At 58.8% G+C, this 27717-nt stretch overlaps 1 protein-coding gene across 1 annotated transcript in view; it reads right to left on the bottom strand.

Annotated features, from left to right (window-relative positions):
- Positions 1-27717, bottom strand: part of SRCIN1 (SRC kinase signaling inhibitor 1) — a 64728-nt gene that overhangs the window by 16966 nt on the left and 20045 nt on the right. The window contains 13 exon segments of the mRNA XM_057318196.1: positions 3657-3832; positions 5007-5194; positions 5513-5556; positions 5804-5896; positions 7010-7329; positions 7332-7463; positions 7465-7884; positions 8396-8489; positions 8888-9086; positions 9674-9869; positions 13486-13509; positions 20072-20170; positions 23257-23558. Coding sequence (XP_057174179.1) covers positions 3657-3832; positions 5007-5194; positions 5513-5556; positions 5804-5896; positions 7010-7329; positions 7332-7463; positions 7465-7884; positions 8396-8489; positions 8888-9086; positions 9674-9869; positions 13486-13509; positions 20072-20170; positions 23257-23558 — 2287 coding nt within the window.

The following is a 27717-nucleotide window of genomic DNA, read 5'->3' as shown; positions in this document are numbered from 1 at the left end:
AACAACTTTAGAATCACGGTTCTACCATCCAACAGATTTGCTCCCCCTCAAAGCGCTGTGTCACTAGCAAATCTTATCAGCAGGCCTATACATCTTCATCCAACTAGTGGATGAGAAGACAGACCACGCTGGAGCAAGGACAGAATCCTGTGACTCAGCACCGCCAGCTGAAGCATTCTCTTGTACTGAGCGCTTACTGTACGCCAGGTGCCACGGGCAGCCCTCCACTTTCATTACCTTATTTAATCCTCACCAAAACTCCCGGGCATGGAAGCCATTATTACCTCCAGTTCACACACAAACAGGAGCTCAGACACCAGACTACATTTCCCAGCCTCCCTTGCGGTTAGACATGGCCGCGGCTCAGGTCCAGCCAATACAATGTGAGTTGAAGGGGGACATGCTGTCCCTGGGCTGTCCCATAAAAACCTCCCATGTGGGGCGCCTGGGTGGCTTAGCTGTTAAGCGTCTGCCTTCGGCTCAGGTCATGATCCCAGGGTCCTGGGATCGAGCCCCATATCGAGTCCCATATCGAGCCCCATATGGAGCCCCACATCAGGCTCCCTGCTCAGTGGGAAGCCTGCTTCTCCCTCTTCCACTCCCCCTGCTTGTGTTCCCCCTCTCTGTGTCAAATAAATAAATAAAAGATCTTTAAAAAACAAAAAACCTCCCATGGAAGCTCCTCCATGCTCCTTTCCCTTTCCCTTGGGTTGAAAGGCAATGACCCTGTGCATGATCTCAGAAGGCACATACTGAAGATGGCCAAACCTCCACTAGCCTGGGTCCCTGAACGATTGCATGGAGGAGGGTCATTCCACCAGCCCACCCAGTCCTGTTCCACGAGGAAAAAAAGGACACGTTCGTTACTTTTGAACCATTATACAATTAGTTATAGCAGTTACCCTAACTAACACAATGAGCTTTGGCATTAAAAAAAGAGGCTCAAGGAGATGAAGTGGCTTGTTGAAGGTTATACGACTATTTCGTGGCACAGCAGAATCTACTCATGTCTGACGTCAGCCACTGGATCACGCCATACCTGTCCCTGTCCCTGTCCCTGTCCCGCCCAGCTCTTGCTCTGCCACGTGGGAAAGAGCCGCCATTCTTCCCTGCTGTGTGTGACACCTGCCTGGCTCAGGGTGTGCCGGTTTTGTAAAATGGTCACTCCCGAGCATCACTCTAAGGGGGGAGAGAGACCCTCATTTCAAGGAGGACTCAGGTAAGCCTTCAGGAGGACACAACACTGCAACTCTCAGGCAGAAGGGACTGGGTCCTCCTTAGGCTCAATTAGCACCTCGATTTTCTGATCATGAAACCTGCCAAAGTTTTGGGAGGGCTGATTTGGACAGGCTCTGCAAGTGAGCCCCAGACTGGTCCGAGTTTAGACATTAGTAGCAGAAAGTGGCTGGGCTTTCCCAACCCAAGTTCAGCCCTGGAGAGGAGAGTACAGGGTCAGGAGAGAGTCAGTTCTATAATTTATGGGGCCCAGTGAAAAACGAAGATTTTGTCCCTAGTTTAAAAATTATTAAGAATTTCAAGGTAACAACAGCAGAGCATGGGGCCATTAGGAGCGTGGGGCCCTGTGTAGCTGTGCAGTTAGCAGGCCTACAAAGCCCATGCTCGCTTAGTCCAAGTTAGGCTCCAGAGGCCAGAAGGTCTCAAGTCAGCAGAAGGTGACCCCTCAGGGCAATGTCTAGACAGAGCTCAAGTGCTTGGCTAGAAAAACAGGTGAAAAAGAGGTGAGAGAGCCACGCTGAATGAAGCATGGAATTGGCCTTAACTTCCAGCAAGATGCTGGGGCAAGAGGAAGGGGCAGAGCAAAGCAGAGTAAGAGCAAAGCATACAGGAGCTACAGCCAGAGTAGGGGTAAGGATGGGCCTGCTGGTCAACCTAGTGCCCAGGGAGGCTATGGGAGCTGGGGGGGGGGGGGATGGCGCTCTCATAGCCAAGCCAGAGCCACTGCAGGGCTGATGTCCAGCCCAGCCCAGGTAGCCCCCAAAAAGGCAGGAACCCCCTTCAAAGTGGTTGGAGAATCCTACCAGAAGCAATGGATCAGCCCCCAAGCTCTCTCAAGTGAGCAGTCTGAACAAGGGGTTTGATAACAGGACAGAGGGTAGGGAGTCTGTGTGTTCCCAGAGAACTAAGGCCCCCAGTGGGGGAGGACCAGATGCTCCTATGACAGAAGCTTAAATCTGTCCTTTCATCTCTTCTGCCTCTGTGCTTTTATATTTTCTTTTATTTTCCTTTAATGTCTCAGTAAAGTTCCTTTTAAAAATCCCAACCCAGCTCCGCTGTGCTGCGTGAAAAGGGGCAAGGAGAGGACAGAAAAGTTGGGTAAATGGAATTCTCAAGGTGGGGGGGGCCGTGAGAGCTGCCAGTCTACTTGGAGATCTGACTGAGATTGTCACTCAGTTTTCACACCTGAAATGATGGGGCGCCTGCTGCCAGCTTATTTCCAAGTGAGATGGCCCCTTACTTCATCTCAGCCACAAGAGGTCACGGAAAACTTTGCCTTGTGCCCCACTGAATCACACAGGCTGTGTGGGCCCAAGCCTGAGAAGTAGGGACCCTTCTCAAGGAGCCCCTTGCAAGCTGGGCTCCTCGGAGGGGCCTCTCCCAGCTCCCCAAGTCACTGGACAGTAGAACCCAAGCCCTCCCTCGAAAGAATGACAAAAATCTCAATCCTGGGCACAGAGAAGGAAGCTGAAGTGTAGAGGAGGGCAGAAACTGCCCCGATCACATCGTCTCTCAATGCTGGAGCTGGACTTCAGGTCCCTTTGTGCGCTGTGCCACCAAGAGGGAGGCCAGAGAAAGGAGCAGGGCCTCTGTCTCAGACTCCAGTGACTGACAAGAGAAGGCTGCTGTGGAGTAGGGGGTGCTCGCTCAGTGGATGGACAGCAAAATGCAGCTTCTCCCTTCAACAGTGCCAGACAATGGGATCTTGGCCAGACAGCCATTTGCTAAATTTGGATCAGAGGACGGTCTCCTGTTAACCATTCCATGTCTAAGCATTTGGGAGCTGGGTGTTCTCTATTCCTCACTCTTTCTGAAAAAGCTAGAGCCTCGTTTCAGCAGCACCAGGACGGGAGGAAGGTTTTCCTTAGCGAGACCTGGTCTCAGAGATCAGGGACTTGGAGTGGTGACAGTTGTGGCTACCCAAGGGTCACTTTGTACAGGTCACAAGCCAGAAAGAAAGCAGACAGAGAAGAACCCTGCAGCTGGCCACATGAAAGGAAGGCCGCAGGTCAGGGGGAAGCCAGACTGTGGACCATGAGGAAGCAAAAACAGCAAAAGCAGGGCATCAAGCCAGGAAAAAAAAGAAAGAAAGAAAGAAAGAGAGAAAGAAAGAAAGAAAGAAAGAAGAAAGAAAGAGAAAGAAAGAAAGAAAAAGAAAAGAGAAAAGAAAAGAAAAGAAAAGAAAAGAAAAGAAAAGAAAAGAAAAGAAAAAGAAAGGAAATCAGGAATTGTGCCAGATGGGCAAAGGTTTGTGGGTCACAAAGAAATCAGGCCACAGAGGAGAAGGAAATCAGGCTTCAGACCAGACCAACGTCACCTGTGATTCAGGAGGAAGGCAGCTTCGCCTCCCCGGGAAACCAGGCTGCGCGCCGAGGCCGCACCCCCAGCCCTCCCTCCTCCGCCAGGGAGCCCAGCCTCACTTGAGCTGCTGGGTAATGAGCTCCTCGTCGTTGAGGTAGCGCAGCCGCTCCTCCTCCACCAGGGTGCGCTGCCGCTGCAGCGGGTCCTCCTGCCGCCGCGCCGCCTCCGACACGCGCATGCTCAGCTCCGCCTCTGTGCCCTTCAGCAGCGCGCGCAGCGACTCCAGGTTCTGTAGCTGCGGGACGCAGAGGGACCAATGGACCCGGGTGGGAGGGGATGGAGGTGCTCAGCAGGGGAAGAGCCGGGAGGAGGCGGGCAGAGGACAGCCTGATGCTGGGCGGGCTTCACAGAAGAAGCGGCTGCTCGGCTGCGGCCGTGAGCAGCAGTTAAAGGGCGGGATTGGAGAAAGCAGAGGCCCAGGGCTAAATTCTGGGGAAGAATAGAGGCAGGAGGAGAACCGCACGCGGGTAGTGGAGGGAGAAGTGCTAGATTAAGGCATGCAGAACGTGCGGCTGCGTGGCAGTGGCCGTGAGCAGCAGCGAAGGGCTGTAATGGTAGGGGGCGGAGAACAAGGTTACGGGCTGGGGAAATATAGAGGCAGGAGAACGGGATGGGTATATTTGGGGGGCAAGAGGTAGCCCTGTGTAGGGCCGTGCCGACTGTGCGGCTGTATGGCTGTGGCTTCGATGAAAGTCTCGAGCCCTGGAGTTTGATAGGGCTTCCGTGGCTAGAGCAAGATTAACTTAACGCTCGAACCCAGTTCTAAGGCCGAGTTGGGGCAATGACGGGGGTGGGTGAGATCTTATCCGTTGCCCAGATGGCAACTCTCTGCCCCCTCTCCAGCCTGTCTCTGCTCATTATTCTCACCTGATGGGCCCCAAGGCCCTCTCGAGGAGCGGGCACAGCGATGCCAGGCTCCTGACTGGTGGGACCATCTGCTAGGCGGGGCAGGGCGGTGAAGACTGTGCGGACTCGGGAAGGGGTAGCGAAGGGGATCTAGGGGGAGGGCTTCCGCCCAAGGGAGTGGAGGGGAGAAAGAATGCTGGGCACGAAGGAATTGGGACTGTCCTGAGGGATACTAACAGGGGAAGGGGCCTCAGTGGGGTGGACTGGGGTTCCAGGAGAACGGTGAGTATTCAGGCAAGGGGAAGGAGGGCGCAGTGAGGGGAACAAGGGCGAGCGGTGGGGCTTGGCGAGGGAGCAGAGATTCAGCGAGCGAGCGGGAGCTCGAGGAAGGGTAAGGGGAGAAAGAGATCGCAGAGGGGCCCAGTGAACCGCAATGGACTCGGGTGAGGGCCTAGGGGATCGGGCAAGGCTTGTGGGAAGGGTTTTCTGCGCGAGTGGTTGGGGCCTGTGGGGGAGGGGCTTGAGGGGGCGGGGCCGGGGCGAGGCCCCGGAGCTGGCAATACCTGGAGCTTTCGCAATTGCTGAAGTTGGCTGCGCAGGTCACTGGTGCTGTTCTGCAGGCCACGCAGGTGCAGCTGCATCTGCAAACGGCTGATGGCCGTGGGCTGTCCCGCAGGAGTGCTACCGGCTGAGGGCGGGGGAGGGCCGGACACTGGGGTGGCGCCGCTGCTCCGGCTGCCTGACCCACAGGCTACAGAGAGGGACCAGGAGGATGGGAGAAAGGCAACAAACCTTGAGCCTGCAAGGGTCCAGGACAAGGTCCTTCCCACCCCTGTTCCTCACAGTAGCCAGAGAAGCACGTGGCTCTGACTCCCTGCCCCAACTAGTGGGTCAGACCTTCTGTGGGGAGCAAAGCACCAGGGCAAAGCCATCTTGGGTTAAGGTGACTGCTCATTGAGCCACTGAAGCCCAGTGACGTAGCTGATGGTTTAATTCCCACTTTACTGATTCAGAATCTCAGGCTCGGAGAGGGCAAGTACCTGTGGGGGAGGGGCAAGGGGCCACTCACCTGCTGAGGGGGTGCCTGCTCCATTGGAGCCTTCTATCTTCTCACTGTGGCACAGGGAAAAGATGGTCATCAGAGGGTCCAGGCTGATCCCAGACCGTCAAAGCTGTGTGAGACTTTAACATAATCTCCTCCAGTCCCCTGATGTTGGGATGGAGTCCCAGAGAAGGAAAAGGGGTCACCCAGAGTCACACACTGAGACATTGGCAGAGCTGGGCCCAGCGCTGCTGCTGCCCACTTTCCCTTCCTCTTGCCCCAACCATAAGCCCTGGCAGTGGTGTTGAAAGACCTTACCTGGGGGTCTCAGGCTCGGAGCCTCGTAGTAGGGCGCTCTGTACCAGGCCCGTGAGGCTGGCAATCTGCTTCTCCATGGCCTCCATGCGCTCTCTGGAGAGGACGGTGGCTTTAAGCGACCCCTTCTCTAGGCTTGAGGGTCTCTCTTGCCCAGCCCCTCATTCTTCAGATTGATAATTAGAGGAAATATCATTCCCTCCCCAGCCACCAGCACACAGACAATTCAAAGGGCCCCAGTGCCAAAGGTTCAAGCCCACAGTCCCCCACCTAACATTGGTAAGGTCCCTTTCCATCTGATAGTCATCCCCTCCCTTGCCAGCCCCATCTCTCACTACTGGCTCCCTAATGGGCCCCACCCAGGCCTCTCTGTGCCTCTGTACATGTTTTCCCCTTTCCTGGAATGCCCTCCTCCCTACCTCCTCCCTGAAGCCATCCCAGAGCCCCAGCAGATTTAAGGAGTCCCTCCTCCCAGACCACCTATATACCCTCCCAAGGGAAGGGCAAGTATTTTTTAATGTGTCACCCCCACTAGACAAGGCAGGAACCAGGTTTGCCCAACTTGGCATCCACAGTGCCCAGTGCAGTGCCCAGCACACAAGCCACAAGACAGCTGTGTGAATGTGAATTGCTTCTCCTCATCTCTCAGCAGCACTGCCTGAGGACAGAAGGGGACAGGTCAACGCTCTGGTTACCTCCTCCAGCCCTGCACCCTTAGGATGGAGCTGAATAATGGGGCAAGGGTTCCCCAGCTTGGAGGCTACCTACCGGAATGTGCCTCTCTCCCCATCCCTATTTCTTAGCAGCACCCCCTCCCCAGTGGACTTCAGCCGACCGCGTGCTGGACAGCTCTCGTGGCGGCAAAACTCTGCCTGAGCAGGAAAGGCACTAGATTGCTGGTTCAGCCTCCATTTTAGTTGGGGAAACTGAGGCTCAGGGAACGGATGCAAACCCAGGTTTCCAGAGACCTTGTCTGGGGCCTTTTCATCTAACCCCCAGCTCTTGCAGAAGGAAGGAAAATGGCATGTCCATCTCTCCAGTGCCCTCCCTGCCACATCCAAATTATTCCGGCGAACCCTCAAGTCTACTCCGGGGTCTACAAAGGACTCTGGGGCCTCACAGTCCAGGACACAATCCTGCCACAAACTGCCGCATCCCCTCTCCCCACCCCACCCCCAAGTGCCCTGAGGCCTCGCGAGCGGCTCTCACCTGGTCTCCGTGTCCTTGGCTGGCACCGGCGGACCAAACCCAACAAGCGGGCGCTCCCCAGGCCCGGGGAAGAGCTCGGGAGGGGGAGCTCCGGCCGTCGAGGAGCCCCCCGTGCTGCGGGTCTTGCCTCCGGGGCTCTCTGCGAAGACCGACGAGGAGCCCGAGTCTTTGCGGAAAGATTGGCGCACGGGCGAGCCGCGGCTGGGCGGCCCCGAGTAGGGGCTGTGCGGAGGCTGGGGGCCTCCGGGGGGTGCCGCCACATCGGCCAGCTTCTGCGGCGACGAGGGCGGCAGTCGGAAGCCGTAGCCGTCGCCGTAGAGCGGGCCACCGCCCGCCGCCTTGTACAGCGAGTCCTCCAGGTCGGACTGCAACGCCGCGGCCGAATAGGTGCTGAGCGAGCGCACCGAGCCCCGCTTGTAGAGGCCGCTGGCGCCCGGGTAGGCGAACGGGTCGCCGGCGGCCGCGGCCAGGCTCAGGCGGCCCTCGTGGAGCAACCCGTAGGGGTCGGCGTAGAGGCCCTCGCCCTTCACCAGCACCATGCCGCCCGCCTTGCCTGCCAGGTCCTCGTCCGGCTTCACGTCGCGCCGCTCCAGGATGGCGCTGGGGCTGGGGCTAACGCCCTGGGCGGCTGGGGCGCCCCCCAGCCGCTCCGCCGCGTGGTGCACCGGGCTGCCCGCGTAGGAGGGCGGGCGCCCCCCGGCGTAGGAGAGGCGCGAGCGCGATGGCGAGCCTGACTGCAGCCCCGACGGGAGCCCGGACGGCAGCCCCGACGGCAGCCCCGGGGGCGGAGAGCTGGAGGCCAAGTGCGGCGCCGGCGACAGGTTGTTGAGACGCCGTGTAGGCGACGACTCCCGCGAGGCATACACCATCTCTCTCTGCGCAGAAGACAGTCCCCGAACCCCACAGGGTTGGTCACAAAGGGGGTCCCTTGCGCCTTGCTTAAGGAGACAGCACCTTCCCCCTGACCCTTAGGAAGTCCCTTCTGTTCTCTGCCTTCCCTCGCTCCTGCTGCATTTCGGCCCCTTTCCCATCAGGGGCTCCCAGCACAGAAGAAGTGGCAGATGGAGAGACATTAGAAGGGCAACCCGCGGCCCACCCTGCGGTGAGGGTTGGGGAAGCAAGAAGGGAAGCAGTGGTTCCTGATAGAGGCCTCCTACAATACCTAGAGGCCTGTTGGAAAAATCCTGAATGGAGGGGAGGGGGACACGGCAGATGAGGGGAAGAACCCATCCATGACCACAATTAGTGGGAGCCACCCTCTGCTTCAGCCTCTATGTTACCTACTCCAAAAACTGGCCCTGATCCCTGTTGATAAGTAACTAGACTCTGTGCTCCTGGACCCTATCTGCCCAGCCTCCCCAACTCCCTGGGGATCCCCAGCCATACCCGGAGGTCCCCGTTGGTAAGGTGTGAGCCAGGGAAAGCAGCGTAAAGAGGCTCCTTCCTATAGATCTTGATAATACTTCGGTCCTGGATGTCCCTGAGGGGAAGGGGAAGGTGCAACGGGTCACCATCCTTCAGCCCTGCGATAAGGAGCGGTAGCTACTACAGGAAGAGGGAAGTGGGGTGGCAAGAGGGGCCAAGAGCCCCAACCTCTTTCCAGCTTCTTGCTCAGTGCCTCAGATTGCCTGCCACCAACACACACGCCGCAGCCTCCACCCCAACCACCTCGCCGGGCTCATGCGCTGTTGCCAGGTTAGCTCAAGCCAAAACGAGCCAACAGGGCTGGATGACTTAGAGGGGACGGCCGAGGAAGGAGAGGAGAAGGGCTGAGGTTGGGTCAGGAAGGCGCTGGGAAGGGAAAGGCCCGCGGAGTCGAGCCCCCTCAGAGGAGGAGCCTGGGGAAGCCCACCCCTCCTCCCCCGGGGCCACGCCCACCGGACGTCCTCCAGCTCGTAGAAGACGTTGCGGGCCTCGTCTTTGATGAGGATGGCGGTGTTGGGCGACTTAAGCATGCCCATGGTGAGCTTCTGCGGGAACATGTGCGCGATGAGTGCGTGCAGCGTGTCCAGGCTGCTGACCTCGTGCGTGATGTGCACGCGCCGGGTCTCCTCCCCGAACTGCAGGAACAGCACCCCTGCGAAGGACATGCCACATTCGCTGTCAGAGCCGCTGCCGCCACCGCCACCGCCACGCCGGCCAGGAGAGCGAGGGGGGCCTTCGGGAGCCGCGCTGGTCCCGCAGAGGCAGGGTCTGAGGCCCGACGCGGCCCCGGAGTGCAGGTGCACCCAGGCGCTCCTCATGCTGCCGTCCCCTCACGGCGCCTCAACCCCAGGCAGGTAGGAGCCTGGACGAGGAAATGGAATTGGGGGCGGGAGCAGGTATGGCAGAAACAGGGAGTCGTTGCTGAGGGGGAGAGAGATGAGCAAGAGGGGGATGAAGGAAAGGAGGGCTGCTGAAAGGGGTGAAGGAGAGAGGAGGCTGGGAGAGAAAAGGATAGGGCAGGGGCTGGTGAGGAAGGGGAGGGGTGGGAGAGAAGCTGAGGAGGGAGAGGCCCAGAGGGAGGAGACTGCTGAGGGGCAGGGAGGTGGGAATGTGGCGAAGGGAACCAGGGGTTTGGTTGAGGAGAGCTGGAGCGGTGAAGGGGGTGAAGAGGGTTCCAGGGTGAGCAGAGCAGAGGGAGGAGCTAGCGGCCAGGAGGGGGGTGGGCCGGGCGAGCAGTACCTGGCGAGCGCAGCTTGGTCTGGCTGGCAGAACGGGAGAGGGGCAGGCTCTGTCGGAAGCGGTTCATCCTACTGAAGCCCAGGGGCAGCTCCGCCTCCGACATGGTCTCCAGCGACTCAGCCGAGGCGTATGACAGCTTGGCTGCCTGGTCTGCCAGCCCCGGCTGGGCTCCCTGAGTGTGGCGCGAGCTGCGGGTCTGCAGGGGCAGGGCAGGATGAGAGGAATCAAACATGAGCCCCTTTGCTCCGCGCATTTCCCCCATCCAGGGCCCAGGGAGCCCCTGCCAGCCAGTGACACACACAGGCACACACACACACACACACACACACACACACACACACACACAAGGGTCTCCTGCATTCCAGACTCGCTGTGTGGCTACAGGAGAGTTCCCCACCCCCTTAGGGCCTTGGCCTCCCTGGGACACCCAGCAGGTAAGCAGTGGGCAAAGGACTCAGGCGCCCTGGGAAGCCAGACAAGAAACCATCTGAGCGGGAGCCAGGGCACGCCTGCTATTTTAAGCTTCCAAAGAACAACAACAACACAAATTTGTCACTGAGGTGAGCAGCAGAATCGTTGAGCAAATTGGGGCATTAGTTCCAGACATTAATTAAGCGGCGGGTTTGTGAGCGGCGAATTTATCCTTCCTGGAGTTCAGAGGGTTGGGTGGGGGCAGGAAGCAGGGCCCAGGGAGGAAGCAAAGAGAACCAGGGGCCCCAGGATCCCAGCTCTGGGAGGTAGCTGGGAGAGGAGCACAATGTCCTTGACTTGGGTGCTTGGGAGAATCATCCCGAAGCTAGTTTCATACAGACTCTGCCTACTACATGCAATTCACGTGCACACACAGTGCATGTGCCTGACCTCAGCCCCTCCCTGCAAGGCACATGCTGCCACGCCGCCCGCCAGCCCGGCTGGCCTCTGGGAACAGCCTCCCCCAGGACCTAGTGTGGCAGCCCCTTGCCCTGAAGCTATAGCTGGGGCTGGTATCCCGCTGGGGCTAGGGAAGGGTGTCGTCCAGTGACTGTTCCCTGCCCCAGGGACAGCTCAGTCGATCTCTCCTTGAGGGAGGGGTTGCCATGATTTCAGTTATAGAAGAGCCTACTTTTGGCTGAAAGCTGGGGCTGTCACTCAGGGCCACAGTTCCTGCCATCCTGCCCCAGCCCCTGCCCTTAAACCTGGGTGCTGTCAGAAACTCTTTTATTCAGGGGAGAAGATAACAAGTAGGATCTGTGTTATGTACCTTCCATGTTATGTACCATGGATACATATATGGATTATATATTTTTTTTCCAAGAAAAAAAATAATGTTGCCCAATTGTACTTTTCTATAAAACAAGTTGCCTATTTTTAACAACAAATCACTGAAAACCATTATTAACATTGGTTAAGTCGGGGTTGAGACAGAGCTTTCTCTTTTATACATTTCTCTGCTGGGTGAATTTTGCACAATCAGAATATATCACTTCTATAATTAAAAAAAAGTGAAAGTATCTCTATAAAGGAATCATTTATTCTCCTTAGCTCCCTCCTTCCCCAAATCCTGATTAACCCCTAATTAATCTCCATCTTCATATTAGCTCAATTTAATGTTCCAATTGGATTAGCACTCGAAACGAGAGAGCATCTTCCTCTGATGGGCGATGTGCCCAGCTGTCCCCAGTGTGGTCTTGAAGGCTTGGGGGTGCGGAAGGCCAGATTCGGAGACCTCAGGGGGCATCCAGTCTCAAGCACAATGCCTTGACCAGTGAGTGGGTATGGGTCTGGGGATGAGGGAGACGGCGTAGGAACGAGGCCCACTTGGGGGATGCCTGTGCCCAGACTTTGGACCCTGTGGCTGAGCTCTAGCACCAGCACCAGCCTCTCACCTTCAGCCCTGGAGCGGCGTGGGGAAGCAGGTCTGGTGTGGTGGTCAATGAGGTTGCCAGGCAACCAGAACGCCAGTGGTTGCCAGGCTGATGTGGGTGAGGGGCACAGGATTCTGGCAGAATGAGGCAGCTAGCCGGGAATGAAGGGGGTGGCCACCGTACTGGGGGACACAAGTGAGGTGCAGAAACAGGGGCCAGAATGGTGTGGGGGCAGGGATCCTCGGGGCTGCTGACTGCAGAGAAGGCAAGACCCTGTCCAGGCCACCCCGGGGAGAAGAGATGCCCACATTCCCTGCCCTGCTAGTTTCGCTCTCCATCCTGGCCCTCTGCGCAACTTGCCATTCTCACAGCCTTTGTAGAAAACCCTCTTGAGAAGAGAGAAAGCCCATTAGCACTTCTCTCCAGTCCTGGGTTGAGTCAACAGGGCAGAAAAAAGTGAGACATCCAGGACTTCCTGTCTGTGAGGGAGATGGCAGGGACTAAAACGGTAATTCAAGCAGAGCTCTCCAAAGCTAGGAGGGGGCTGCTGTGGGAGGTGGGGCACGCCTGGCCCCAGAGGTATTCCAGCAAGGAGCCCATGACTCGTGGCCAGAGATCAGGCAGAGGGAACCATGAGTGGGGACAGTCAGGCGAGGATCTGAGGTTCCCAAAGGTGGTCCATAGCATGGGACAGAATCACTAGGGAGCTTTTAAAAACATTCTTTCCAGGACCCCACATTCACTGAATCCAAATCTCTGGGGGTTGGGCCTGAGGTTCAAGATTTCTGACAAGTTCCCAAGGTGATTCTGATTTGGGAATCAAGTCAGTGGCTGGGACTCGAACAGCTACTGAGGTAAGCTACCAGGTAAGGCTTGTCGTGAGCCAGGACGTGCAGTACCTCTCTTCTATCTTTACAACAACTCTATGATGCAGATATTGTTGTTCCACTTCACAGAGGAGAAACTGAGGCCCAGGGGCTTATGCAATTTGCCCCAGGTCCCCCAGCTAGTTAGTAGCGGACTGGAGTTCACCACCAGGCTCTCAGGCCCATGCACTGAAGCATTACATTCTACTGCTTCCTCCAAAAAGGTTGTGTGCCTGACATCATGAGTCTATGATTCTGTGATTTCTCTGATGCAAGGACTTCTCTCTGGGAGCGTGCTTGCAGATATGACACCTGGAGCAAGACGACACCTGGGGCGATAGGGAGGAATGCCTCCCACCCCCTGTCACGATGCCTGGGAATCGGAGGGCTGGAGACTCTGGGACACAAGCGGCAGCCTGATTTGGCTCGGTTCTGGGCCCGGGGGCCAGAGACGGTGGAGGAGGTCCCTGACGGTTCTCCCCCAGGACTCAGCAGGATGCCCTTGGAGGGGGCAGAGAGCTCTCCAGCTGTGGCTAGTCCAAACTGGCCAGGGGAGGCAGGAAGGTGCTCATCCCTGAGCTTAGCCCCCCACTTGGGCAACGGCTTTGGAGTGCAGGGCTGTTAGTCTCTTGCCAGGCACTGACCACCTCCCCCCCACCCCGTGCCCAGTAAGAAAGGGATGAGGGGCCCATCAGGGTCACAAGACCTCCGTGGCAGATGAAGGCTGAGTTCAGAGAAGAGGGCCCTCAACCAGATCACAGGATTCAGGTCCCTGCCTCCGAGCCAGCAGTGTCTCAGGTGGGGGTAAATGTCAGGCAGCCTCCCTCCTTCCAGAATGCCCCTCCCAGCGTGGGAAAGCCTATGTACCCCCTGCCCAGATCTCCAGCCGGGGTGGCCCAAACTCCCACTCTGGATCCACGAGCCCCTGGCAGGCGAGCCCAGACTCTCTCCAAGCAGCAGCCACAGCCTGCAGCCCCCAAGCCCGCCACCCACACCAGAAGGTCCCGTGCAGACGCACACCCCTGTGCAAAGCATGTGCAGGGAGGGCCGGGGGCAGGAGGGCACATGCAGCTGTCACGGAAGCAGAAGCACACGCACTGACCTTGAAACTCCAGTAGTTTGGCTGCTGATGGAAATAAGAGAAGACATGGTTACGTGGGGGGCTGGGAGGGGAGAGCAGGGGCGGAGGCGGGTTAGAGACCCTCTGAGCTCAGCACTCAGCCCTGAGAGGAGGGCCCTCTGCCCTCCCAGGAACAGCAAGGAAGCCACTCCTGGTACATCCCGTCCTCCACTGAGACGCAGGCCAGCCCTGGGCAGGCTCCAAGCTCGCTGGCGGGGACAAGGGATAGCCATTCCAGATGTTCACAAGCCACGCATTCTAGTCACAGTAACTCAGAGAATCACAGGTAGGAAAGGTGCTGAAGACCATGATATAGGGAACCCACGAGACACTGGCAGAGATGAAGCAGAGCTGCGGGGTCAGAGAAGTGGCGTCTGGTTGTGATGGGCCAGGGGAAACTTCCCGGAAGAGGTGACATTTGAGCTGGGCTTGAAAAATGAGCAGCTGGAGATTGGGAGGAAAGGTGAGCTGAGCAGAGGGTCAGTATGGGTGAGTGCCCAGGGGCAGGCAGGCAGAGAGCGTGTTGAGGGAATAGTCGCTAGTCCAGTCTGGCTGGGGTGCCGGGTCTGGGAAAGTAGCAGATTGGGGCGCAAAGGGGGGCTGGGGCCAGCTGGGTGGGCTTCGATGTAGACTTAATGAGGCGGACAGGCAGAAAGTATCTGAATCAAGCACAGTGGGGTCAGAACTGGAGTCCGGGGGGGTTGATGTGGGAGGGGGTGGAAGAGGGAAGCTGGCAGCCAAGGCCAGGGCAGGGAGGCCTGTGTACCACAATGGCCCAGAATGAACAGAGCCAAGTGGACAGGTACCAGTCACTTCACAGTACTGGGCAATGAATGGGGAGCCATGGGAAGCAAGCGGGCTGGGGGTGGGGGGTGTTGTAGAGACTGGGAGTGTGGGCAATGTCCTAGAGCCAGATAGTTAGAGAGGGAGACTCCTTGTACCCCTAGAGTAGGGGACCTCAGGTTCCTCCTCATTCACACTAACCTAGGGTCACCCTGTCTTCCCTAGAGACCAGAAGGCCCTTGCAGATGGCTAAGGACGAGGAAGGAGGCCCAGAGGCCGGGCTGGTTCTTGGCAAAGCTGAGGGCGCCCTGCTGACCAATGCCTCAGCAGGAAGACAGAGGCCACAGATGGCCTGGCACTGGGGTGCCTGGCACAAGCAGACAAAATTCCCAGGCCTCAGAGGCACTGGCAGAGAAGAGGGACACCGAGGGTCCCTGCGAGGGGAGGGACATCACAGAGGGGTACCCTGTGCCGCCTAAAGGCTTTCACGGCAGAGAGGAGCCGGCCGGGGGCTGAGCCGAGGGGCCCTGCTGGGATGGAGGCTTTACTGGAGTTAAACCTTTAGGGCGGGGATGATGACAGGCTTGGGTTGGGATGAAGAGGTTCACTCACTAGGGCCAGCCCCATCTGAGCTACAATTCCCACCTCTCCACGCCCCCCCCCCCAAGCATTGGCTCCAAGAGACACAAAAGATAGTCACATGTCAGGCAAGTGAAGGCGACAGCAATGTCTGCACCCCAGCCAATGCCTAGAACAATCTATGGACACATGCCACCCCCCTGGGTGCCAGGGGATGCCCACAGGTGCCGAGGGGAGGGGAGGCAAGAGGCTGGAGTAGCAGGCCCTAGCCACAGCTGCCCGTGGCCTTGGGCAGGGGAGGGGTAGCAGAGGGAGTGGACACGCCAGGGGCAGACAGAGCCAGGCAGAGGGCACAGGAACGTTTATGATGAGAGCCGTGTCTGCAGCCCCGGCAGTGATGGACGGCTCTGCAGAGAAGGCCGCCGTCCCTCACCTTCCACCACCATTACGCAGTGCACACTCAGGCTACGCACAGGGCCCGAATGCGCAGGCCCCACGCCGAGCCAAGCACAGACTCTCAGCCTCAGATAAGGACATCGCCGGAGATACCACCCAGAGCAACAAAAACACACTCACAAAGGGACACAAGACCTGGGAGAGAAGGCCTCCATGGTCGGAAACAACCCCGGAAACCCAGAGACAGAGATGTTCATATAGAGACCAGCGTGGCTCACACACACACATCCCCCCCCAGACCCTCATTGGCTCACGTACACTCCGCTCCTCTCGCAGGAACGCAAGTACCACTCACACCCCCCCAGTCTCCCCCAGAGTCACAGAAACACAGACGTGGATACCATTCACTCATATGTACACACACACACACCCCAGCCACAGGCATACACAAAACAGTACCCACACGGTATGCACACAGAGAGACTCATCCCTCCTTCCCCCCACTAGCCAGGTCATAGTCCCTCTGGCCACCTCCGTGACAGCGACTGTCCCATGCCCATGATACCCCAGACATCAGGCGTGAGGTTTAACTCCTGATTCAAAAAGCGGAAGATCCCCCACCCCCACCCAGCCCCCAATGTCAACACATCTGACTCAGGGGCCTCTGGGGCCTGGCCACAGCCACACTAGCTGTGCCCTGAGCCTGGGCCTGCCTCAGACCCCCGAGGCTGGGCACGTTCATGGGGCGGTGAGCTCCGGAAGGGAGGGGTCACTAGCTGGGGACAGGGGAGAGGCCTGGGTAGCCTCAGTGCCACAGGAAAGCCAGGCAAATCCCCCTAGAGGGTAACAGTGGAAGAGTTGCTCGTTTGTGCTTGGCAAACTTGGGCTGAGGCTGAGAGCAGACTTCTGAGACTTCGGGCTCTGGCCCGAAGAGCACCCTCAGTAGACCCTAGCCCCTCCGGCCTCTCTGGAAGGTGGGAGGAAAGATCCTCTTTTATGTTAGCCCCACCAGGAATAAGACACATAGTCTCCTGGCAACTCCGTGTCCTTGGGGGAGAGGGGGAGACAATAGCGGGGAGAAGTCATTAGGAATGCCTTCCGTCCTCTGTCTCTGTCTCTTTCCAGGGTGTTAAACCCAAGGGACAGCCTTGGGTCACTGAGAGCAGAGGGCTCCTCCCGGTTTGCTAAGATGAGGCTCTCCCCATCCGACCTCCTCACCCTTTCCCTGGTTGTCTATACCTCCTGTGTACCTAACAAAATGCCTGGGTATGTGGTAGGCCCTCCACAAATATTTGACCATGAATGAATGCAAAGAAAATAGGACGAGCCCATAGGAGGAGGGGGATGTGTCTGAGTACTCCTGTCTGGCACTGCTCCCGCCATCTCCTGGCACCCAGCGCCGCTCAGCCTTCTGGGCCTTTTCCCTGGGAGTTTCCCAGCACCAGAAACCCCCTGGAAGGAAGGCAAAGGGCAGGAAGGGCCCAAGAGAGGTCTGGCCCCTCACCCCCAGCAAACACTTCCAACACCCTCCCCCAGACTCAGGGAGGGGTCTCCCCTTCCTAGAGGACTGTGAGAAGGTGGAAAAAAGGTTTGAGTGGGAGAACCCTTGCCAAGGGTAATCACTTGGAGGAAAGACTCTTACAGGAGCAGGGGGCAAAATGAGAGGTGTTCTAAAGGATTCCATTGGGAGGCCAACCATTCACTCTCTAAGGACCAGGCTTTCAGAAATGAGGGAGGGGGAGCTTCCGGGAGACCCAAGAAAGCAAGGCCAGGGAGTCCTCAAACTCCCTGGTAAGAAGAGGAAATAGCTTCTTCCCTCAGGGGCTGAGGAGTTAACCCCCGCCCTTCCCCACCCTAAGCGCCCTCCGTGGGGTTCTTCCCTCCCCCTGCAGCTGATCCTTTTCTCCCCGCGGAGCCCTGGGAGGGGCGGGGCCGTGCCCCCCCCCCTCCGCCCCGAATCCGAGCGCAGCCAGCGGAGGTCTCTCCCCTCCTCTGTCCCCGATAGGCTAGGTGAGCGGCGTGACCCCTCCTTGACCTCGAGCCCCGACGACGCATCCTCCAGGGAGGGAGAACAACCAAATGGGTCACACCTCCGGCTCCTGAATCCCCTGGCTCCGCGTGCACCGGTGCACACACCCACCTCTCAACTCCTGTGAACACGCGTCCACATAAACAGCCGTCCCCCAGGCTGGGGCTACCTAACGTGCCCCCCGCGTGGCCAGCCTCCCACCACAACGCACATGCACGACCTTCCCCCCAGGGGTGTCCAGCGACACCCTCACCTCCTACCCCTCCCCGATGCAAAGGGGGGGGTGGCGCTGCGGGACCTGTGCGGCGCCGGGGGCAAGGGCGCACCCCAGGAAGGTCATGACTTTCCGAGATTGGGGGAGGGGGCGCCAGCCGCATTTGGGGGGGCCGGCACACGCGGAAGGCGGTGAACGCGGTGGGGGAGGGGAGGGGGCGTTTCTCGGGGACCGAGAACCGCAACGGCCTGCGCGCCTCCCACCCCCCGACCGCCCCTCGGAGCCGCGGAGCTGGCCTCCATCTCCGTGCCCCGCCGCCCGCGGAACCCCAGGCGGCGGCCCCGGGCCCCCGCAGCCGCTCCTCCTTACCTGCGGCCACAGGTGTATGAGCGGGGCCCCCAGCCCCAGGTCCCGCGTCGGGCGGGGGAGGGAGGGCGGCCCCTTACTCCCACCCGCACGGGCTCTCCCCTCCCCCGGCCGCCTCCGCAGCCACCGCCGCCGCCGGTGCCCTTTGCTGCAGTGCGAGAGCCGCCGCCGCCGAGCCGGCCCGGGCCCCGGTCGCCCCGGTAACCGCGACTCCACCTGGCGCTGCGCGGCGCGCCGCCGAGCACATCCTCTCTCCTGCCCCCTCTCCCGGCGCGGCCCCGCCGGCGCAGCCCCGCCGAGGATCGGCGGAGGCTGGTGGCTGCGTCGCCGCGGTCACCCGATACGCCGGCCCGCCGCCCGGGACTCGGGTTGCAGAAGGAGGGAGGGAGGTTAGGCAGCCTAGTGGAAGCGGGGGAGGGGCTGCGGCTTGGAGTCTAGCCTCTGGTCCTCTCCCAGGGTCCTCTTCAGCCTCGCACTCCCAAAGGTCTGACCTAAGGTTGGAGGGAGGAGGGTGTCCTGTCTCCGGACCTGTCACCCTCGAGATCATGGCCTCTCCCCATCAGGGTCTCAGGGGGCACGGCTGCCCTCCTCAGCTCTCCTGTGACTCAATTCCCGAGGCCTAGGATGCCTGAGCTTCCCTTATGGCCTCTGATCCTGCTCTGCTGTGCAACTCTGGCATTGGCTGACTCTCTCTGATCCTGCACTTGCCCTAAAGGAGCCTCAGACTGAGCCATGGAGAAGTGTGATAAGCACCGAGCATCCAGTGATGACAAGATCCTATGAATGGCCGCTTTCCTCTGTAATCACAAAGCCCTAGGGTCATCCATCAAACTCGGATGGAATTTCCTCCATCAGAGCAAATCCCACATGCAGACAGGCCTAGAGCCCCGTGACCTGAGCTCACCAAGCTCATCCTCAAGCCTTTCTGTCACCCCAACCATAACTAGTGCCAAGATGTCATCTGGAGAGGGCCTCCATCTGCCCCAGACCCACCACACCTGTCCGCCGCCCCATCACCATTCCTGTCCCAGCCCTGTTTTGGTCTCCACGTGCACTTAACCACTCAGGACAAGTCTGTCCCATTTGCCATCCAGCCTCAAGGGGCAGACACATCTTTGTTCCCTGAAGTTCAGTCAAGATGGGGCCGAAAGCCAGGAAGGGAAGTGGGCAGAATGCCCCGTGGGGGATGCCAAACACGCCAATCTGTTGCCAGACTTGAGTTACACTGCGCTAAACCCTCCGTCCGTGCTCTGGAGCCTTGTCCTCTCCTCGGCTGTCACATCTTTCCTTCTAATTCTCCTTGAAAAAGTCAAGCCTTGCTGCCTGTCCCCAGGGGCAGCAGGGTGTGTGAGGAAGTGAAGTCAGTACCCCTGCCCCCCTTGGGTTCCCCGTTTCTACGTTTCTATGTCTCCTCTGCCTCCTACAGCTAAACGCCCCCAAGCCAAGGCCCCCCTGAGGGTGTGCCCCCTCCCCGGCTGCAACTCAGACTCCTTGGCCCTTCCTCCCTGCTGGGGCCCCAGATGGCTATTTTCCTCCCATGGCAATGTCCAGGCCTGAGCTGGGAGCCCAAGCCCTGCCTAAGTGTGCCCCTGTCTAAGCTGAGATCCACCTTCCCATCAGGGGAAACTGAGGCTTGATGAGGAATCAGGGAACAAGTTCAGAACAAATGGCTAGATGCCAAAGACCTCTTAAAAAATGGAAACTAAGCCTTGAACATACTAAGAAGGGTGACAGACATTGTGAAGAACTTCCTGGTGGTAAGACCTCAGGGGAAGGCTGGGTCCACTCAGAGATGGAAAGGTAGCGTGGGGGGCGGGGGGATATGGGAGTGAGGTGGTCTGCGGTGGGGGTGGGATTGGAGAACAGAGCATAAGAGTCTCCTGAAAACCGATGGGATGAGGGTGGGGCAGGTACTCCTGTTTAAAGGAGAAAAGAATCCAAATTTTTTTTTTTCAAAACCTGAGTATTCCCCCTCAAAAAATTCCTTCCCCAAAGCCAAGCCTTTGGGGAGGTAGTGGTAGGAAGTAGACAGTCAGGGAGAGTACAGGGCATGGGAGTCTCCTGACTCCACAGGGGCTCCAACATAAGAGAAAGGGATGCAAAATTAAAATCCTAGATATCCCCCCTCCAAAAAAAAAAGTCTTCCTCAAAGCCAAACTCCGCCAGGGGTTTGGGGGGCATGGGAGCGGTGGGTGACTCACCTGGGCCGGCTGGCCAGCCCCGGAGGGGGCGGAGTCGCCATGGAGGTGGGAGCAGAGGGAGCTGAGGAGGCACACAGGGTCCACGGTCCAGCCGCCAACCTGTGTGTGCGAAGGGGGGGACACCCCATTAGGGGGAGCGGGCAGAAGCCGCTGGAGGACTGTGACGGGGCGGGGAGGGACGTTCCTGGGACAAGCTTTGGCACAGAGCTCACAGCCCAGAGGGACCTGCGACACTGGCTAGTCCCTTCCCGAGGCTGGGTCTCTAACTAGAGCCCCTGGTCTGTTTCTGGATGTTTCTCTTCTGTCCGAATGGGGGCTTCCTGAGCCCAGGGGAAGGCCTCCTCCATCAGATACTTTTTCTTGACTGTATACTCTGCCAGGGAGCCGCTCCTCACCTGTCCACGCCTCCAGCTCTTTATTCCCTCCGCACTGAAGATGTCACTTCCTACCTCACAGAGATGGGGAACCATTCCGCAGGGGTCCTCACCCCCATGTGCCTCTGCACTGACAGCACCGCCTTCTTCCCTGCCATCTCCCAGCCCTGGGCCACACCACACCTGAGGTTTGAAACCCATCACCTCCTGATTCCCCCAGGACCTTTTCCCCACAGCGCTCTCCCCCCTCGGCATTCCCAAATTCATTCCTCTTCATTCATTCTACTGCCGTTCACCCAGCAGCCACCACCCTTAGGCGCCGGGTCCTCCCCCGCCAGGGACCTGACTGTAGGTCCGGCCCATTCACATTCTACCGGAGGGAACGAATGAGTGAGTGAGCAAAGGAATGAATTTGTGAGCGAGTTGCTGTGATTTGACTGGTCTACTAAGTGTTTGCTGGCGAGCGTGCCAGACACGCCTGAGGCCCTCCAACGCACCCACACCTGCCCTCTCAGGCCCGCTGCCCCTTGAGGCTGTCACCCCCGCTGTCTTCATCTTTCTATGGCTGAACCCCCAGACCCATCTTGCACCCCAGGTTGTGCTCTCTCGCCACCTCCAATGTCCACAACCCCTGAAACCGGCCATTACCTCACCACACCACGAGAGCCAAGGGATACCCTCTGCACCCACAGATCCCAGCCAGTCCTGATGGCTGTTTCTCTCTCTCCCCCTCACCCCCCACGGATTTCTGAAGGGCAGGTGGTCCTCCTGGGGGGCCTTTCTCCTCTTCCTCATGATGAAGAGAACGTTCCTGGCTCCTCCTTCCCACTGTCATGGCCCTCGCCCCTCTCAGACTCCATGCTGCCCTGGTGGCCATGCTTATGCCCTGGGTCCCACTGCCATTCTGCCTCGATCAGCACGTTCCAGCTCCTCCTGAAGCTGTTGTCCCTTCAGAGTCCTGGACGGTACCTATGGCGTGCCTAATGGACATCCTCGTGAATGCTCTCTCTGCTCTGCAAACTCACCTCCCAATTCCTGTCTCCTATCCTCCAGACATTTCCCTCCCACCCTCTTATTTCTTCCCAAGGCACCAACATCTCCCTGCTACCCAGGTTTTCTGTCTTCAGCTCCTGGGTCCAAGCAGCAAACAAGCCTTGCTCAGTCTTCCCTCCAGCTCCCCATCCCTTTCGCTTCGTCCTCCCTAACACACTCTTCCTCCTCTCTTTCCCCTGCCTCCAGCCCCTCTTTGCCCACCATCCAGAAACAACCACAGCGCTCCTAGCCACCACCATCTGGCCCCACTTCTCCAGTCTGCCCCCACATCTCCCTCTGCCTCCCGCCCTGAGCCTTCAGCACCAGCCAGGTGGGTCGCTGTACCTGTCCCCAACCCGACTCAGGACTATGCTCACCTCCCATCATCCCAGCTTCTAAAACATCATTCTTTTCCTTGATGCCCATTCAGACCCTTTTCACCCTTCTAAGCCTAGTTTAGGTACCTCTTCCTCCAGGAAGCCTTTCCTAACCAGGCCTGCCTATCTGCTCTCCCCTTCTCTAAACCCCCTTCCCAACTGACTGTGCCCCTCCTACTTAAGTGTAACCATCCTTTCACCCCCTCCAGATCACAAATGCCCCTGTCACCTCCTCCCAAGCCAGAGCACACGGAAGGACCCCACGGAGAGGGGCTCCCTGAGGGTGAGGGCCAGATCTCCATCTGCAAGTCTCCCTTATTCCAATCAGAACTCTGCTCCCAGAGGGACTCTGAAGCTGAGAAAAGGCAAAAGCAAGTCAGAACTGGAGGTGACATCAGGGGGCAGGTGCACCAATGTGTCCTGGTTGCCTGCTGTGACAAAAGGAGTGGGGACACTCTTCCCCTTTCCCAACCACACCCAGCATCTCCTGGAAAGGGGGACAGAGCAAGACAGGTGTGGGAGCAGGGACCCCCCCCCCCAGGCCTGACTGAAATACTGTGGATGGGATGTCCCACCCTCCCCTCCTCCGCTTCTCCTGGAGTGGACAAGGCCTGGGTCTCCGCGGCCATCAAGGTATCTCGCCAATGTGGGACTGGAGGCAGAAGGCTTGTCCCAAGAAAGAACTTTCCTACAGACAAGAAAGTCATACTTGGATGGAGAGGTGCATCCAGGAACCCAAGGATCTGGGAGAGGTTTACAAGGGAAGCTTCCCATCCCAGCTAGAAAGAGGCAGGCCCTGGTCCAGAAGCAGGCACCCTGACTCCTCTGTAAGCCTTTCTGATGGCAGGAGAGAAACCGAGGCATCCTCTAGCTCAAAGTCACACAGCGAGTCTTTTGCGGGGCGGGGGGGCAGGTAGGGAGGAGGCAAAAGGCCCCAGGAGTTCTGGCTTCTGCTCTTACAGGGGCTGGGGGCACAGCAGATCCAGCTTACTGAAGCTCCCAAGGGGCCATGTCACCGAGGGGCCACCCCAGGAGTCCCAACTCCAGGCGGGACGGAACTCCAGGCCCAGAACAGTCAGTCCCCAAGACTGTCCCCCCCTTCCTCCCCACCACTGCTTTGGCCTCCAAGACAACCTTCCTGCCCGTCAGTCAGCCCAGTCCAGCCTCCTCTCTGGCTGTCTGCTCCACCCAGCGCTCCCAACTCCAGGACTGCAGACAGAAGTCTGGACGCGGAGCCCCCATCCCCTTCCTCCCCAGGCTCCAGAAAAGGCCAACCAGGGTGACTCCCTGTCGCCCCCCCCCCTTTCCGGCTCTCTCCTCAGTTGCCCCACAGAATCAGAGCTCGGGGGCAGGGGAGCACGGGGTCAGACCCCTCCCCAGCCCACAGCCAGCCCCCACTCACCTGCTCTCGCATCCTGTCCTGCTGACCTCGCAGGGCCAGGGCGTGCTGAGGGTACTTGTTCTTCAGGTGGTCCATGAAGGCATCGCGCTTGCGGTCCGCGTCCGCCTTCTGGAGCCCGCTGAGCGCCTCCAGGCTCTGGGCGGCGATCACCGTGTGCCGCCGCTCGGACGTGTGCACCAGCCCCACGTTGGAGAAGCGCCGGCCCCCGCCGCCCGCGCCGCCCCCGCCCCCCAGGGTCCGGTACTCCCGCGGGTACTCGGCATCGTCGGCAGACAGCATGGGGGGGCTGCTCCGCTCCGGATCTGCGAGAGGGGAGAGGGGGCGCGGCGGGGGGTCACGGGGCGCCCGGCCTGGGGCCGCCCAGCCCTCACCGGGGGTCGCTGCAGGGACTGGCAGGCCTGAGGCGGGGCAAGAGGCACCGGGCTGAGATCAGACCGGGACTGCCCCCCCCCCAACTAGGGGACCGAAGAGGCAGCAGGGGGAGGGCTCCAAGGAAGTTGGGGGGCAAGGGCAGGGTCTGGCTTCCTGCTCTTCTTCGGGTGGGTTTGGAAGGGTAATGACTGCAGGCGAGGTACTGGTTTTTGAGGCCAAGGAGGGGTTGGAAGCAGGGGTCCTGGACATCTCTAACCATGCATCCCCTTCCTCCTTCCTACTGCGGGTATGAACAGGTGAGGGAAGGGGTGCTTCCTTTAGATGGTTCCTGAAAGATATGGAAAGGAGTCTGCGGAGTCTTCTTTTCATGAGCAGCCTCTAAGGAGGGGGGGGGGGGCGGGACAGTGTGGGGAGGACCCTAGCCTCCTTCTTCAGACTAGCATGTCCAGGACACACTTGTCCTAAAGGCTGGGGGTTGGTTTGGAAAGGGGCCAGGACTAGGATACTGGGGGAAGGAGTAATGACGGCAAGGAGATGGAGCCCCAGGGTCTGGGGCATGGGACCCCCTCCCTTTTCCCTCCTTCCCCAGAGACAGACAGATGGACAGACAGGGGAGGCTGGGCACAGAGAGGACAGTGAGAGAGAGATGGATTTGGGACAAACTCAAAGGAGAAAGAAAGCAGACAGAACAGCTCAAGCCCTCCCCCTGGCACCCTTCCCTCCCCCTGCTCTCCCTTTCTTCAGTCTCCCCTCCCAACACACACACACACACACACACACACACACACACGCACACACAAGTTCAAGACCTTTAAGGGATGCACAGGGGACAAAGAACAGTACAGAAGCAGAAAAAAAAGAGAAGGCCGGGGGTTGAGGTCCCCACGCAGAATTCTGAATCCTTTTCCCATATGCCCACCATCCCTGAGCCCCTGGCCTCACCAGGCCCAGCTCTGCTGTCTCCCACCCTCCAGCCTCAAAGTTGCATTTCCACTGCCCAGCAGAAGACAGCGGTTCCAGAGTGCCACCCACACCAGCTGCCAGGTGTCTCCCCACTGGGAGACAAACGCAGTCTCCCCAGCATACCCCCAGCCCCACCATCCACCCGTCTCATAGCCGCACCCCCTAAGTATAGCCTAGGTCCAGGGGTGTCTGGTACTGCAGCAGACAAATGCACCCCCACATAGGGGGGCCAAATGGGGCAAAGAGGAGGAGGCTGGGGATTCTGGGACCCAGCCAGGTTCCATCCAGTTGCCACGCCTCCTTGGCCCCCTTCCTCCACATATCCACCGTATCCACCGTGCATTAGGCCCACTGCCAGGCCCCAGTCACCTCCTGCTCAGCCACAGGAGGAAAGAAGACTTTCAGCCACATTTCAGGAAAAGCCACCCCTCACCCAACATCAGCACACACACACACACACACACACACACACACACACACACCTCCTGGGCTGTGGTTGAAGCATGTAGATCTGGGGGACAGAGCCTTTGAGGACCCAGGATCCAGCACCTCCCACCAAAATTAAGGAAAGAATGGCTTCCACAGACAGAGTTCCATGGCTTCCCAAGGCCTGACTGACCGCCGTCATCATGGCCAGCAACACCCTATTGGGGGGGGGTATCATTGTGGCCCCATTTCAGAGATGGGGCTGCCGAGGTTCGAGAAGGCCAGTGACACGCCCAAAGCCACAGTGAGAGGTAGAGGCTGGATTTGGCCCCACTGTCTATTAGGTTGGCCTCATCCCCTCCCACCGCACTTCCTCGACATCTATTGGCAGAACAACGGCGACGCCACGTGGCACTAGGTGCTCCTCTCTGTTCCTCTTTCCCCTCCCCAGCCTGGCACTGGGTCTGAGGTCCCTCCTGCCTCCCCTCCCAGGCACCTGTCCCTGTCACTGCAGTCATCACCTCCTGGCATGCTCCCAAAAGTGAGGTCCAGATACGCGAGAGCTGACCTTGGGAAGAGCGCTGTTTCACAGTTTAATACTTACACCTTTATTTTCATAAGGATTAGGAAAACCCCAAATAGGAGATCCAACCACTGATTTCATGGATCTCATTCCTTGGGATGGTAAAGCGATAAGGTTTCCTTTTAAGTAAACGTATTTAAGTTCAAAGGGAGTTGAGGAAAAACATACTGAGTTAATACGGCGCAGAGGGTCCCTGATCTGGAGGAAATTCTCAAAGATGGCCTTTGATTGAGTGGGGCTGGGAACCCTGGGACCATCTTAATGAAGGTCTAGCCCTCCTAGAGAAGGAGAGGCCAGGGTGGGGGTGCTCTAGGCACCGGAGAAATAGCCCCAACCAGAGTCAGGGGGCTGCCCCTCATGACCCTTATCCTCTCTCTTCCACTTCCCCTCAGCACCCGTGGAGACTTGTATTGGGTACAACTGGGCAGGAGAAGAGCCTCCATGGCCATAGTCCTATCTTTGCCCAGGCAGGGGTGGATTCTGCCCAGGGGCCTTGCTGCTGGAACCCCAGGTCTAGAGTCTGGCCCAGCCTCGCCTGAGCCAGAGGGACCTCTCTCCTTGTGCCCGACAGCCAGGCTCACAGTGCCTCTGAGGGCCCTGGACACACACAGGTGCAGGGGACAAGTCTCCAGTTCTCATCTCCCCCCCTGCCCTTCGGCCCTCTGACCCAGAAGAGCTGCTCATCACATTCCCACCCTCCGTGCCTGCGCCTCCTTCCCTGGCTCCTAGGGGGAGATCTCAGCAAGTCTGGGCTGAGGCAAATGGAGACCGGCAGGGACTGGGGGAGGTCCAGGGGTCACGTTGGCTAAAGGGGCAAGGTGGGGCTGGCAAGGAGGGTCCGGGCTGCTGGAGCGGGCAGTGGAGGGGAGCAGCTGTGGACTATGGACATGTTCTTGCAGCCCTATTTATGACTGCAGTCCCATAAATCTCACTGTGGGCGGTGGGGGAGGGGGGAGGTCTGCCAGCAGGCTGAATGAGCAGATCAAGGACTGTCCCTGCCTTCTTGAGGTCAGGGCTCCACCCTCAGGTGCCTAGACATTGGTGAAGGGAGGAGTCAGGGGTGAGGCAGGAGCTGGATTCTGGGGAGTGGCAGAGAGAGGGGCAAGCAGGGGCAGGAGAGACAATCTGTTAACTCTGAGGGGCAGTGTGAAGGAGGGGCTTTGATTTGCAAAGAAGCTTCTCTTTAAGAACCTTCGAGATCCTCAGCTTTATTTAACAAAGACTGAAACTAGCTGGGGTGGGGGGAGGAGAGGTGAGGCTCCCGCTCTGTGCTTATTTCACTCCTTTCTGCAGGGCCCCAGGGGACTGGGAGGACTGACCTGGGCTTCTGGGCTGTGGGGCCATCCTGTTACCCTTAGGAGAAGGAGGCTTGTGGGGCTCAAACGACTTGGGCATGAGCCCGAGTCTTTGAGTCAGACCAGGCACTCGAGGTCAGGGCACTGGGAGGAAGAGAACCGCAGGCCAGAGACACCCTGGGTTTCAAGTCAGCTCCTTCCCCGAGGGACCCCGGAGTAGCCATTCATTTAGTTATTCATTCAGTCAACAAGTCTCTTCCCTCTCGGAGACTGAGGGCACTAATCTGTAAAATGGGGATGTTCCCCTCTAAACCCTGCCCCTGTCTCCCCGGCCCTAAGAAGCTGGCAAGACGATGGAGGAGAAAGTGTGTTGTTTTGAATTAAAGACATTCCTGGCACATCGGTTCCTGGGCCCCAGCAAGACAGCCTTCCCGGTAGCCCCGCACCTGGTCCAGCCACCACCGAGTCCCCAGAGCGGCCCTGACCCTCCCCAGACTGAGCAGTCCAGTGAAAAGTGCTGAAGATCGATTCCAATCTAGCAAGCAGCGGGCTCAGGGCACCCTGGCCATGAGCAGACCAATGCTTCCCGTTCAGGGGGCGGGGAGGGAAGCGAGGGATCCGTATAGGCAGGGGTCTTGAGGGGGTGGCAGAGGGGACAGATGGGACAGAGAGGCCTTGAGGGGGTAAGCAGGGATATGGGAGTTGAAGGTGTAAAGGAAGGGCAGGGGGCTCAGAGGGAAAGGGAAGGGTGGGGAGGCCGCAGGGAGGAACAGAGGTGGGATACACTGGGGAAGGGAGGTTGGGACTGAAGGCCCCTGAGGG

The sequence above is a fragment of the Ursus arctos genome, unplaced genomic scaffold (assembly GCF_023065955.2).
Source record: "Ursus arctos isolate Adak ecotype North America unplaced genomic scaffold, UrsArc2.0 scaffold_24, whole genome shotgun sequence".
Classification (NCBI taxonomy): domain Eukaryota; kingdom Metazoa; phylum Chordata; class Mammalia; order Carnivora; family Ursidae; genus Ursus; species Ursus arctos.
The sequence above is the reverse complement of the archived record's forward strand: the minus strand, read 5'-3'. Positions and strand labels throughout refer to the sequence as shown.